Source organism: Cucurbita pepo, chromosome LG09, assembly GCF_002806865.2.
Source record: "Cucurbita pepo subsp. pepo cultivar mu-cu-16 chromosome LG09, ASM280686v2, whole genome shotgun sequence".
NCBI classification, from domain to species: Eukaryota; Viridiplantae; Streptophyta; class Magnoliopsida; order Cucurbitales; family Cucurbitaceae; genus Cucurbita; species Cucurbita pepo.
In genome coordinates, this window is record NC_036646.1 from 8,466,635 (window position 1) to 8,479,717 (window position 13,083).

The 13,083-nt window shown below is 36.3% G+C and overlaps 2 protein-coding genes across 2 annotated transcripts; both read left to right on the forward strand.

Moving 5' to 3' along the window:
* The first annotated feature begins 1,809 nt into the window (after positions 1-1,809).
* On the forward strand, positions 1,810-3,851 carry LOC111802477 (vacuolar protein 8). The gene has a single exon (XM_023686863.1). It carries the CDS (start codon positions 1,890-1,892, stop codon positions 3,543-3,545), a length of 1,656 nt encoding a protein of 551 aa, XP_023542631.1. The 5' UTR covers positions 1,810-1,889; the 3' UTR covers positions 3,546-3,851.
* Positions 3,852-9,497: 5,646 nt separating this feature from the next.
* On the forward strand, positions 9,498-13,062 carry LOC111802162 (probable serine/threonine-protein kinase At1g54610). Its single transcript, XM_023686427.1, has 6 exons — positions 9,498-9,944; positions 10,043-10,327; positions 11,538-11,855; positions 12,517-12,744; positions 12,834-12,934; positions 13,020-13,062. The coding sequence occupies exons 1-6, from the start codon at positions 9,627-9,629 to the stop codon at positions 13,060-13,062; spliced, it is 1,293 nt and encodes a 430-aa protein (XP_023542195.1). The 5' UTR covers positions 9,498-9,626.
* The last annotated feature ends 21 nt before the right edge of the window (positions 13,063-13,083 follow it).

Consider the following 13,083-nt stretch of genomic DNA (forward strand, 5'->3'; position numbering starts at 1 on the left):
AATATTTTTGAAACAAAATACTAACACTTCCCATCTAAAACGGATGGTAAGAATATTATCAAAACTCTTAAAAGTTTAGAACTATTTTTTTAGACAAAAATAAAAAGTTTAATTGTATTTTTATTAATTTAACTAATTAAAAATTCATTTATAGTAGAAAGTATATATATATATATACACTTTAAGGTATTTTTTTAGCAGAGAAAAAGATCATTGATATATAAGTAAGTAAAATTATGAAATATTATACTCAAACGGGACAATATCATATCAATTTGAAGGTTCGAACACGGTCTAAATATATATATATATATATATATATATATGANTGGCAAATTGTAGCTTATTTTATTTGTCACACAAATTAATAGTGATAATTTAAAATATATTTTTCACAAAACCCCTCAGGTTTTTTGTATTTATTAATTGTCCAAAAGGCATTGGAAATTGAAAAGATTATTTCTGCCACTCATAATTTTTATGGCTTTTTTCTGTAATTTTTAACCTTTTGTGGTGCTGTGAACAAAAAGCAATAAAAAGTGGGGTAAAAAAAGTAGATACAATTTTATGAGGGGCCATAAATGAAGTTTCAACAGCCTGACTCTCAGGAAATCTGGGCACAAAAGGTAAAAGCGCAAAAGGTACAAGGGTTTGGCGGTAAATAATAAAACTTCCAAAAAGGTCCATTTTGCAAATAATAAAACTACCGTACAAATCCCGCCACCGCTGTCCGGCGCCCGGCGCCACCGTCGCTGACTTTCCCAATTGCTACTTGACGTGCCCACCGTCCATTCTCTCACTCGTCTACGCGCCTTCTCTTTCACTCTCTCAAAAATAAAATTAATTTTATTTTTTTGACTTTTTCCTTCTTTTATTTTTTTAATTATAATTATTTCTTTTTAGAAAACAGGGTTTGGAGTTTATTAAATTAATAAAATATCTCTAAATTTTATTTAAAATTTTAATAATACGCTTAAATCTTGAAAAGTTCAAAAATACCCTTAAAATTTTAAAAGATTTAAAAAAATATCTGTATCGTTCTATATGGAAATTATTAATACTTTGTTTAATTTGTTTTTAAGATAGTTTGAGTTTTCAAATATTTTATTAATTCTCTTTGTTGTTTTTTTTTTTTTAAAAGTTCAAAAATATTATTAATATTTTTATTATTTTTTTTTTGGAGATGATCTGTGTAGTTGTAGATGGTTTTCGTCCCTATATTAATCCTAATAACTTTTTTTTGAAGTTTTTTTTTATATTAAAAATTTTAATGCTATCTTTAAAATTTAGAATATTTTCGAATTTTTTTAAAAATTTTGAAAAGTATTATGAAACTTTTAAAATTTAAGAGTATTTTAAAAATACTATTTAAAATATCTTTTTATGACCCAAGTTATTTATTTTCTTTTATAAAATAATTTAGATTAAAATAAAATAACCAGAAATTTAAATTATTTTGCTTTAAAAATAAATAACATGCCATAAATTTAGACATTAATTAGAGCCAAAAATGGCAAAAGTTTAATATTAATTAATTTATTTTTTGAAAATTTAAAATTAAATTCTAAATGAAGCCGGACAACCTATTAAAGTGCTCTTAGACAGAACCATCCTAAAAAGGTTTGCATAATAATAATAAATAAATAAATAATCCAGCTTTTTAAAAAATTATTAAAATAATGAGATGTCAGAGCCAATGGAATGGCGAGTGTAACGCAATCTCCTAAAATGCGAGTGGGTCTTGTAGTTGCTAATTTTATAATAAATATATAATTTTTTTTTTTTCTTGTAGCTGAAGTAGCTGGAATTTGGTGCCCTTTTTCATACCAACGCCCACTTTCTTCCTTGTAGGCTTGCAGAATCTCCGGCTACCTTCTGCACTCAACGCCATGACAATACCGCCGGAGAACGACCAGTTTGCTCTTTCAAACGACCGGATTTCTTCTCTTCTTGATGATATTCCGCTCATCAACAATTTCAAGGGGAAATGGTCTTCAATCAGAGCGAAACTCTCCGATCTTCGCACACAGTTGATAGATGTTTCTGAGTTTCCGAATTCGTCTTCCAATCCTCTTTCTGTTGATTTTCTTCATTCTGTTTTGGAAGTTCTTAGTGAGGCGGCTTCTCTCTCGGAGAAGTGCCGGAATCCGGAACTTTCCGATGGTAAACTCAAGACTCAGAGCGATATTGACTCGGTTCTTGCGAAGTTGGACTCTCTACTTAAAGATGGTGAGGTTTTGATTCGGAGTGAGATTCTTCATGATGGTGCGGTTTCGAGTTCGTCGTCTAGGAGGGAGGCTGTGCGGGCGGAGTCGAGGAATTTAATCACGAGGTTGCAGATTGGGAGCATTGAATCGAGGGTATTGGCTATTGAATCGCTGTTGAAGTTGTTGAATGAGGATGATAAGAATGTAACGATTGCTGCGGCTCAAGGGATTGTTCCTGTTCTTGTTCGGCTACTGGATTCCAGTTCTTTAGAACTGAAGGAACGGGCTGTTGCTGCTATTTCCATCGTTTCATCGGTGGATGGTGTTAGGCATTTAATGATTGCTGAAGGTCTACAGCTTTTGAATCACTTGCTGAGGATTCTCGATTCTGGTAGCGGTTTTGCTAAGGAGAAGGCCTGTTTAACCCTCCAACCTTTAAGCATTTCGAAAGAAAATGCTAGATCAATCGGTTCTAGAGGAGGAATTTCATCTCTATTGGAGATTTGTGAGGCCGGCACTCCCGGTTCTCAAGCCTCAGCAGCTGCTGTTCTTAGAAATCTTGCATCATTTGGTGAAATTAAAGAGAATTTCATTGAAGAAAATGGGGTTATCGTTCTTTTGGGGCTTTTAGCCTCGGGAACTCCGTTAGCTCAAGAAAATGCAATTGGATGTCTATGTAATTTAGTTGCAGAAGATGATAATCTGAAGCTCTTGATCGTTAGAGAAGGTGGGATCGAGCTTTTGAGAAGTTTCTGGGATTCAGCTCCATCAGTTCATAGTCTCGAAGTGGCTGTGGAGCTTTTGGGGCTCTTGGCTTCATCTGCCCCGATCGCCGAAGCTCTTATCTCAAACGGGTTTGTTGATCGGCTTCTTCCAGCTCTAAGCTGCGGAGTATTAGGCGTTAGAACTGCCGCAGCTCGAGCAGTTTACGAGCTCGGATTCTGCACAAAAACAAGAAAAGATATGGGGGAAGCTGGATTCATCACACCCTTGGTTAATATGCTAGATGGCAAGTCTGTTGAGGAGAAAGAAGCAGCTGCCAAGGCATTGTCTTCTCTATTACAATACACAGGTAACAGAAAAATTTTCCAGAAAGAAGAGAAAGGGATAGTAAGTGCAGTCCAACTCTTAGACCCTTCAATATCAAATCTAGACAAGAAGTACCCTGTTTCATTATTAGCCTCGGTTATGATATCAAGCAAGTGTAGAAAGCAGATGGCTGCTGCTGGTGCTGGTTTATATCTTCAAAAGCTTGTTGAAATGAATGTTGATGGATCAAAGAAACTATTGGAATGTCTTGGCCGAGGTAAAATCTGGGGTGTCTTTGCCAGATCTTAGCCATGGTGGGCAGTTTCTAAACTCTGTTTATTGTATAGAAGCAGAAACATGATTCATGAATCTGTATGTACAATAGATGTTTGTATATTTTTCATTAATGGGTCTTGATTTTAGTTTATAAGTTCATAACCTTTTGTGTTCTATGTGGTAGATAGAAATGTTTAATGCTGCAGTATGCTAGCTGAATTTGAGGATCACTTATACTGATATGATCTAGGTTTGATGACCCAACTTGATTTTGATTCTGTGATCATTACAGCAATGTTCATTGTTCAATAATCGAATGGCACAGCTCCAATTATTTCTTGTTCTGTATTATATTAGATTTTGTAGCTATCATTCATACTGATGTTATATTGTTCTAATGATGAAACTAAACGTTCAATAACAGGATGATTGAACTGAAACTTAGGTTTTGATTCCCATCTGAAAGTTTTCTTCAATGAAACTGGTGGAGAAGGTGGCATGGTCTGCTCTGGTTTGTCCTGAAAGCTGGAGTCTTCCAAGTATGTACCTTTTATATTCCGCAAGTCCTTCTTGAATTCTGGAAGGACGACCTTTTTTAATTCTTCAAATTAAATGTGAGATCCCATATCAGTTGGGGAGGAGAACGAAACATTTTTTATAAGGGTGTGGAAACCTCTCCCTAGCAGACGTGTTTTAGAAACTTTGGAAAAACCCGAAAGGGAAAACCCAAAGAGGACTATATTTGCTAGTGGTAGGCTTAGGCTGTTACAAATGGTATTAGAGCCAGACACCCGGCAATGTGCCAGCGAGTAGGCTGAGCCCAAAGGGAGAGTGGACATGAGGCGGTGTGACAACAAGAATGTTGGGCGAATGGGTAGTGGATTGGGGGGTCCCACATCGATCAGAGAAGGGAACGAGTGCCAGCGAGGGCGCTGGGCCCTGAAGGGGGGTGGATTATGAGATCCCACATCAGTTGGGGAGGAGAACGAAGCATTCTTTCTAAGGGTGTGGAAACCTCTCCCTAGCAGACGCGTTTTAAAAACCTTGAAGGGAAGCCCGAAAGGGAAAACTCAAAGAGGACAATATCTACTAGTGGTGGACTTGGGCTGTTACAAATGGTATTAGAGCCCGACACCAGGTGATGTGCCAGCAAGGAGATTGAGCCCTGAAGGGGGGTGGATTGGGGAGTCCCACATCGATTGGAGAAGGGAACGAGTGTCAGCGAGGATGCTGGGCCCTGAAGGGGGATGGATTATGAGATCCCACATCAGTTGGGGAGGAGAACGAAACATTCTTTACAAGGGTGTGGAAACTTCTCCTTAACAAACTTGTTTTAAAAACCTTAAGAGGAAACCCAAAAGGGAAAACTCAAAGAGGACAAGATTTACTAGCAGTAGGCTTGAGTTATTACACTGGTAGATTGCTGATTACCTTTCTATTTACGATATGTTCTTACCTTCTCTCATGATTCGTAGTCTAGAACTTGAGAATGATTGTGTATCATTTTGACATTATTGATCTGAAATGTGTCTATTTGGTGATGTTGATCCTCCCTGTAACTGTGGGTCTAAAGCACGTGCATCTGTAGTTAAGCATGTGGTTTGTTCACTGATTAAGGCAGAAATAAGACTGTCTTTGTTGGCTGGTTCCTTAACAGGTAAGGGTCCTACTCGACTCTTGGCCCATTCCAGCCATTTCTGTGTTTGACTGAGCTATCCAAAGCTTACTATTTTATTCTCTTAAATCCTTTTTCTTCTTCTTTACATAATGTTGTCCACTTGGAAGCAGATATCTTTCTTTATTTTGGAAGCAGTAATCAAATTACTGTTTCATATGTTCTTATCTGTAGTGGATTTGGCCCAATTAAATAGATTCAGGCAGCAGCAAACTTTTCTTTTTCCTTGTCTTGCCCTTTTGTAGCCTACCTGGTTTCATGATGAAATTACAGTGACCAGTCTAGTATCTAATCATGAAAGTTAGATCAAAACATGGATGTTGTGAGATCCTACCGCTCTTGGAGAGGAGAACGAAGTATTGTTTATAATGATGTGGAAACCTCTCTCTACTAGACGCGTTTTAAAACCGTGAGGTTGATGGCGTTATGTAATGGACCAAAACGGACAATATCTACTAGTGGTGGTCTTGGACTGTTACAAATGGTAATAGAGCCAGATATCGAGTTGTGTGCTAATGTGGACGCTCAGTCCACAAGGGGGGTGGATTGTGTGATCCCACATCGGTTGGAGAGGGGAATAAAACATTCCTTATAAGGGTGTGGAAACCTCTCCCTACCAGACGCGTTTTAAAACCGTGAAGCTGACGGTACGTAATGGGTCAAAGTGAACAATATCTACTAGCGGTGGACTTGGACTGTTACCAAGGAAGGTGGATTGCGAGATCCCGCATCGATTGGAGAGGAGAACGAAACATTCATTGAAAGGGTGTGGAAACCTCTTCCTACCAGATGCGTTTTAGAACTGTGAGGCTAACGGAGATCCGTAACGGACCAAGGTTATTAATATCTACGGGAGCGATAGGCTTGAAGTGTTACTTGTTTCCTAAAAGAAGGGAGACTATTTTGTGGCTGCAAACAGTTTTGTTGGGCTTAGAAAGTATCAAAACTAGAACCCAACATAGAAGTATAAAACTTTCTACCCAAAATCTATAGGCAACAAACTAAGATTTAACAATTTAGTTACAAATGTGGCTTCCTGTAGTTCTTCTTCATCTATGTTATTTGATGATTTCCTTGCTTTTCCACTTGAAAACCGAGTTCCGAGTTTCGAGTTCGAGTCACCTATAATGAACACAGTAGCCTCGGGATCTTTTGCTCTTCTTTCGTGTTCATAGTTTGTAATGTGATGATTCAAATTGAAATTGATGCTAAATCCTTAAGCTTAAACGTGATTGGACCTTTCTGGAGAGAGAGTGTAACGTCTAAGCTCAAGTCCATTGACCCATTATGTATCGCCGTCAGCCTCACGATTTTAAAACGTGTCTGTTAGGGAGAAATTTCTTTCCACACTCGTATAAAGAATGTTTCGATTTTCTCTCCAATCGATTGAGATCTCAGAGATGAAAGTCCATTGTCATTCCTATGAAAGAACAAATGAGGTTCATTCATATGAAAGAACAAAAATAAACGTTCAACGTAATAAATATGTAATTTAGTATATTTTATAACGAAAAAAACAAAATAACGTATGAATATTTGGAAAGAATCTTTACCTATGCAAGGGTATCAAATATCGATGAGTCGGGTTCTTATATTTTATTAAAATTTAAAAGTATTGTAGAAAAATATAAAGTGTATTGCCATAAATGCCCTTCAAGAAAAGTATAACAACTCATGCCTCACCCTAACCAAACAGTCATTATGCAAAGAGACAAGTCTTGAGGACTAGGAAGCAAAATCAAAATGTTTATTTATTTATTTATTTATTTATTCCAATGGACAATTAAAATGACAAATGAACATACCCGAGGCTTGAGTCGAAAAACTAAAGTAAAAGGTTGTCGAGCTCGTGATTCATCATTCCATTGTCGTGCGTGAAGAGTCAAATATGAGATTGTCAACCAATGTTCTCTTGGAAAAGAATTCTTCTTTAGGGTGATGAAAGCGATTGAGAACGTCCTCTCGGTAAGACGAGTTTGAAGACACTAATCTAATACCAGGTAAAGAAGAAGAAACGAAACAACACTCCATAAAACTTTAATTTATATGAATCTAACACAACCCAGAATAAGTTAATAACTCGATCCAACCCTTATGACTTGAACTTACGACAACAGCCACGTGTATGGTTCTAGTTTGTGTTGACCATACATGGTTCAGTTTTCAACGCCCACATCTTTAATCTTACGAAAAATCATTCTTTTTTTTTAAAATAATTTCAAAACGAAAGCGAAATAAAGTAGATTTATATAGTTGGATAGGAAGAGTCAAAGCTTTAAGATTGAATGGGACTTGTAATTTCCTTGAATTATGCAAAGATTCAAGTCTATGGAGGGTTGGTTGTCAACCAAAGCATGGGTTTGAATAAATTAAAACATTACTTTAATTATTCTCTAGCATACAAAGACTTCTTCTACCCTCTACAAATTAATAACTCATACCACGGGTATTTTTCGTGCTCGATACTTCAAATCAGAGAAGATTTAGGGGTGTTCATATGACTCGATAACTAACTATTTCAGTCCGCTCAACCAAACCATAAGAAGGTTGGATTGGATTGAATTTTTGGAAAGTTGGAAATTTGGGTCGGTTCGTGAGTTGACATTTTTTGGTTGGGTCAACCCCACCAACTCGAGAAGAAGGTTACAACTCAACCCAACCTATCATATCCAAATTTCAAGCGCATCGAAACATTGGGTGTGACCCATAGACGGTGCATGGTGATGATGAAAGTAAGAGAAGGTAGAAGAAACAGGGTGTGTGTAAAAGGAACGTGAACTATGAATCATGGACTCTACAAATGCCTCAAGTCGACATTCCTTTGTGACGGCTGAGCTCCCAAGCACTCTCTCGACTCGACAAGTGTCCTCACGAATCTGAAAAAAGGAAAAATAGAACCGGGTGAGTGTATAAAAATATATACAGTAAACAACCTACTTGTAGGCTCTTATTTTATCCTTAACCTAACAGATACCCAGAATATTTAATGTTTGTAACCGATAATAGTGATGAGTTGGATTGTGAATTTTATTTGGGTTGCTTCGACCACTGACACAACCTGTTCAAAATTTTGGATCAGTTCAAAATATTTATCCAACCGGATTCCGGCACCACCTTAATAAAATTAACAAAAAAAAAAAAAAAAAAAAAACTTTAANACCTTATTAATAGACTCAGCTCGGTAGGTAGAATTTAATTCACAGCTACTTTTATTATTATTATTTTTTAATTTTTATGTTTAATAATAATAACAATAAAAGAATAAGTGCTTTGACTTTCCATTTATTTTAAATTATAAAATTAGAAAGTTTTTAATTTATTTATTTTCAAATTGGTCTTTGTATCACTTTCAAAAATATTTCCATTTCTATTTTATTTTATGATTTTTTTTGGTGAATGTTATAATGTCTTACTACTTTAATTGTAATCAAATTGGTTTACTTTGACTAAGGAAAATTCAAATTTTAATTGTCTAAGTATTTTTTATTAAAAATATTTTAGTGTATCAGTCGAGTGGTAATTTACCAACGGTAAAATTTAAACTTGATACAGGGTAAAAATCAAAATACTAAATTAATAAAAATAATTTTAAATTTAGTCATTTATCTAATAAAAAAAAACTCATAAATTTTCAAAAATTTTAATATTATCCTTAAATTAAAAAAAAAAAAAAAAACCTTAAATTTTCAGAAAAAAAAAATTAAAAAAATATATTTTCCGTCAATATTTTGTTTTAAAAATACCTTAAAGTATACCATTTTTTTACAGTAAATTTTTTTAAACTTTATTTATAAAAATTAAAATGTCAGATTAAAATTTTATAGGTATTTTTTAAAAATTATTTTACAAAATTTAAGGATATTTTTGAAAGAAAATAAAATATTAATAATTTTTCGTCAAAATTAACATAAAAATTAATTAATTTTTTTTTTTTTATTTTTTTGAAAATATAAGGATATTATTGAATTTTTTTTTTTTAAAGTTTAGAGATCATTTAAAAATAAATTAAAGATTATAAATGTATTTTTATTAATTTAGTGAAATTAAAATTAAAATCTCCTTAAACTATTTAGATTAATTTGGTAAATATTTAATTTATTTTGCGCGGGTTGAGCGGAACGGAACGGAAGAGGTTCTTTTCTTCCGTTTTCAGTTTGGTTTCGTGTGTGAAATCTCCGGCGGTGGCCCCCCTGATTGTAATACCCGCAACAACCACCGCAGTAAAATAGGGGTACTTTCGTAATTCAACCTTGGAAAAATTATAATAATAAAAAAAAACTTTGAAGTTTTCACTCTCGCCGTCGTCTCCGCCTCGCTGAATCCAAATGCTCAAAACTTCTCTCTGTTTTCATCTCTTCCAATTGTTCTTCGCCTTCCATTTTCCTTCTCAATCTCTCCATGAGTTAACTGCTACTCTATGATCTCTGTGACCTTCCCCAATGGGTTGCGTTCTTGGCAGACAAGTCGCCAATGATTCCCGGAGCCCATCCAGACCTCCCCGTCGCCGTCGGAGCACTGATCACCACTCTCATGTCGACGGAGTTAATGGCAAGAGTGTTATGGAACAGAGGATATCGGCAGAAAAACAAGGAGTTAGGCAGGATGTGGATTCCTTGTCTGTAGAGCACCGGAGGCCTTCACCGAGTATTTGTCAGAGAAATGAGCAAGGCTGGCCGGCGTGGTTGCTAGAGGTTGCCGGTGAGGTGATGGAAGACTGGACGCCTCGTCGAGCTAATACATTTGAGAAGCTTGCTAAAGTGTGTGCCACGAGTTCATGATCGTTTTGTTTTTCGCTTCTTGTCTCGATTCGTTAGTTGTAGAAATTTTGTGTGATTTTTGGTTTTTGGTGATTCAGATAGGGCAAGGGACGTATAGCAATGTGTACAAGGCGAGGGATCTTATTACCGGCAAAATTGTTGCTCTGAAGAAGGTCAGGTTTGATAATTTAGAACCGGAGAGCGTAAGATTTATGGCCAGAGAGATTTTGGTTCTGAGACGCCTCGATCATCCCAATGTGCTTAAGCTTGAGGGCTTAGTTACTTCCAGAATGTCGTGTAGTCTTTACTTAGTGTTCGAGTATATGGAACACGACCTCGCTGGACTTGCTGCCGGACAAGGAGTCAAGTTCACGGAACCTCAGGTATCTATCTGTTCCAGTTAATGCAGATTGTTTCTAATATCGGTTGAACCTGAGAATTTTTTCCTTTTTGAGCATGAATTTTGTTGGTTTTTGTGTAATTGACATTTTTCAGGCGGATTTTGCTTCGGTTTTAAATTGATGTTCTAGCCCGCTTTTCTTCTCATTTGTTCCAAGTCTCATTGTTTCTGCAAACTTTTTGCCCTTGTTCTTCCTTTTGTCTTCTTCCAGGCATATTTAGCAGGTTTTCTGCCTAATTTCATGCTTTAATTTCATGCTTATTACTTCAATTAGCAACAAGAGGACAAAATTGTTATGAATTTCTGAATCAGTAAATGTTGTGCTGTTCTTAATTTGGTTCCGGTTGGGTCGAGATTAATAATTCTCAGAATTGGATTGTGACAGGGTTAGATAAGAAAATACGTTCTTAGTTCTTGAACATCTTTGTACATTTGAATTCAGATATTACTTCTCGGTTCTACGTGTTGGAGGATGAAAGTCCCACCTCGGTTAATTTAAGGGAATGATGATGGGTTTATAATCAAATAATACTATCTCCATTAGTGTGAGGCCTTTCGAGGAAGCTCAAAGCAGAGCCAGGAGAGCTTATACTCAAAGTGGACAATATCATACCATTGTGGAGAGTCGTGTTCATCTAACATAGTATCAGAGTCATGCCCTAAACTTAGTCGTGCCAATAGATTGGTAAATCCTCAAATGTCGAACAAAGGACTCCAAAAGAAAAGGAGTCGAGCCTCCTCGAAGGCATAGTAAAAAAATGACGAAGACTCCAAAAAAAAAAAGGAGTCGAGCCTCGATTAAGGGGAGGCGTACTTTGTTCAAGGGGAGATGTTGGATGATGAAAATCTCACATCGGCTAATTTAGGGAATGGTCATGGGCTTATAATCAAATAATACTCTCTCCATTCGTGTGAGGCCTTTTCGAGAAGCCCAAAGCAAAACCATGAGAGCTTATGCTCAAAGTGGACAATATCATACCATCGTAGAGAGTCGTGTTCATCAACCCAAAACTTTCACTTCACTTAAAAGACATGGTATTATACTATCAGAATTCAAGTTCAATCGCATGTTGAAAATTAAATCAGCCACAAGATTGTTTGTGTGCCTTTAGTTTCTGTTATTTATTACCTCCTTAAGTCCTGCATTGATATTGTCAAAAACATGAAAAGACTGGCTGTAACTTTTCTACCAGGTTAAATGCTACATGAAGCAATTATTGTCTGGGCTTGAACATTGTCACAATCGAGGAGTTTTGCATCGTGATATAAAGGGTTCCAATTTGCTAATTGACAACGAAGGAATACTTAAAATAGCTGATTTTGGGTTAGCTACTTTTTTTGATCCTCAACAGAAGCAACATATGACTAGTCGAGTAGTAACCCTTTGGTACCGTCCTCCTGAACTATTGCTTGGAGCTACTCTTTATGGTATAGGGGTTGATCTTTGGAGTGCTGGCTGCATCTTGGCCGAGCTGCTCGCTGGGAGGCCAATCATGCCAGGAAGGACAGAGGTCTTGCTACTTCTGATCTCTATTCCTCCTCGCCTATATTCTTACTTCGTAACCTTTTTCTCTGATGCTTATTATATTGTGCCAGGTCTTGGAAGAATTAAATTCGCTGATCCATTAACTTTGATGCTATTAATATTGAACCCATAATGATTAGGAAAAATAATTGATTTGGTCATTAAATATTCAATGAACTTATATCTTAGATGTTGCATGATATTTCAAGCATTTGAATCCTCTAAAAGAGAGAGTAGCGATGAAGAAGGTCTAAGTAGATTGAAAGACCTTCATTCTTCGAAAGAGTGGAATTGGATTTGGGTAGGGTTGCTTGGGTTCGAGGTTGTTTAGTGGCAGCTTCTAAGTGTTTGGGATTGTAGGAGGGAGTCCCACGTTGGCTAATTTAGGAAATGATCATGGATTTATAGGTAAGAAATACATCTCCATTGGTATGAGACCTTTTGGGGAAATAAAAAACAATGTCATGAGAGCTTATGCTCAAAGTGGACAAATATCATACCATTTTGGAGGTTCGTGGTTCCTAACATATTATGCATTGTTTAGATCTTTCAAGCCTAAGCCTAGTTCATAGAGTTTTTAGTTTTCCACTTGGAATTTATGCATTATCACTGTGTGAAGTTGATTCTAGCTAAATTTTTTGTGCCAGGTTGAACAACTCCATAAGATATTTAAATTGTGTGGTTCTCCAACGGAGGATTACTGGAAGAAATACAAATTGCCGAATGCAACTCTTTTTAAACCCCAACATCCATACAAACGCTGCATTGCGGAAACATTCAAGGATTTTCCATCTTCTTCTCTACCTCTCATCGAATCTCTCCTTACAATGGACCCTGATGGGCGAGGTACTGCCTCTGCTGCTCTCAATAGCGAAGTGAGTAGTTTTGCTATAAACATTGCTTATGTGAAAAAGAAGTGTCTAATTTTGCATAAAAACAACTTTTTGTAATTTTCTGATTGCAGTTCTTCACTACCAACCCTCTTGCTTGTGAACCATCAAGTCTGCCTAAATATCCTCCATGCAAAGAATTGGATATAAAGTTGAGAGATGAGGAGGCTAGAAGGTTTGTTTTTCCCTTCCCTTGCTCTTGTTTCCATCATCTAGATGTGTCCTTGTGTCTTAACAAGCAATGTACGGTTCCATTTCAGGCGAAGAAGACTAAGTGGTAAAGCANGAATTTTTTTTTTTTAAAGTTTAGAGATCATTTAAAAA

What these genes read in the sequence shown, in the direction of transcription:
- LOC111802477 (XM_023686863.1), top strand. Translation starts at nt 1,890, where the DNA reads ATGACAATACCGCCGGAGAACGACCAGTTTGCTCTTTCAAACGACCGG.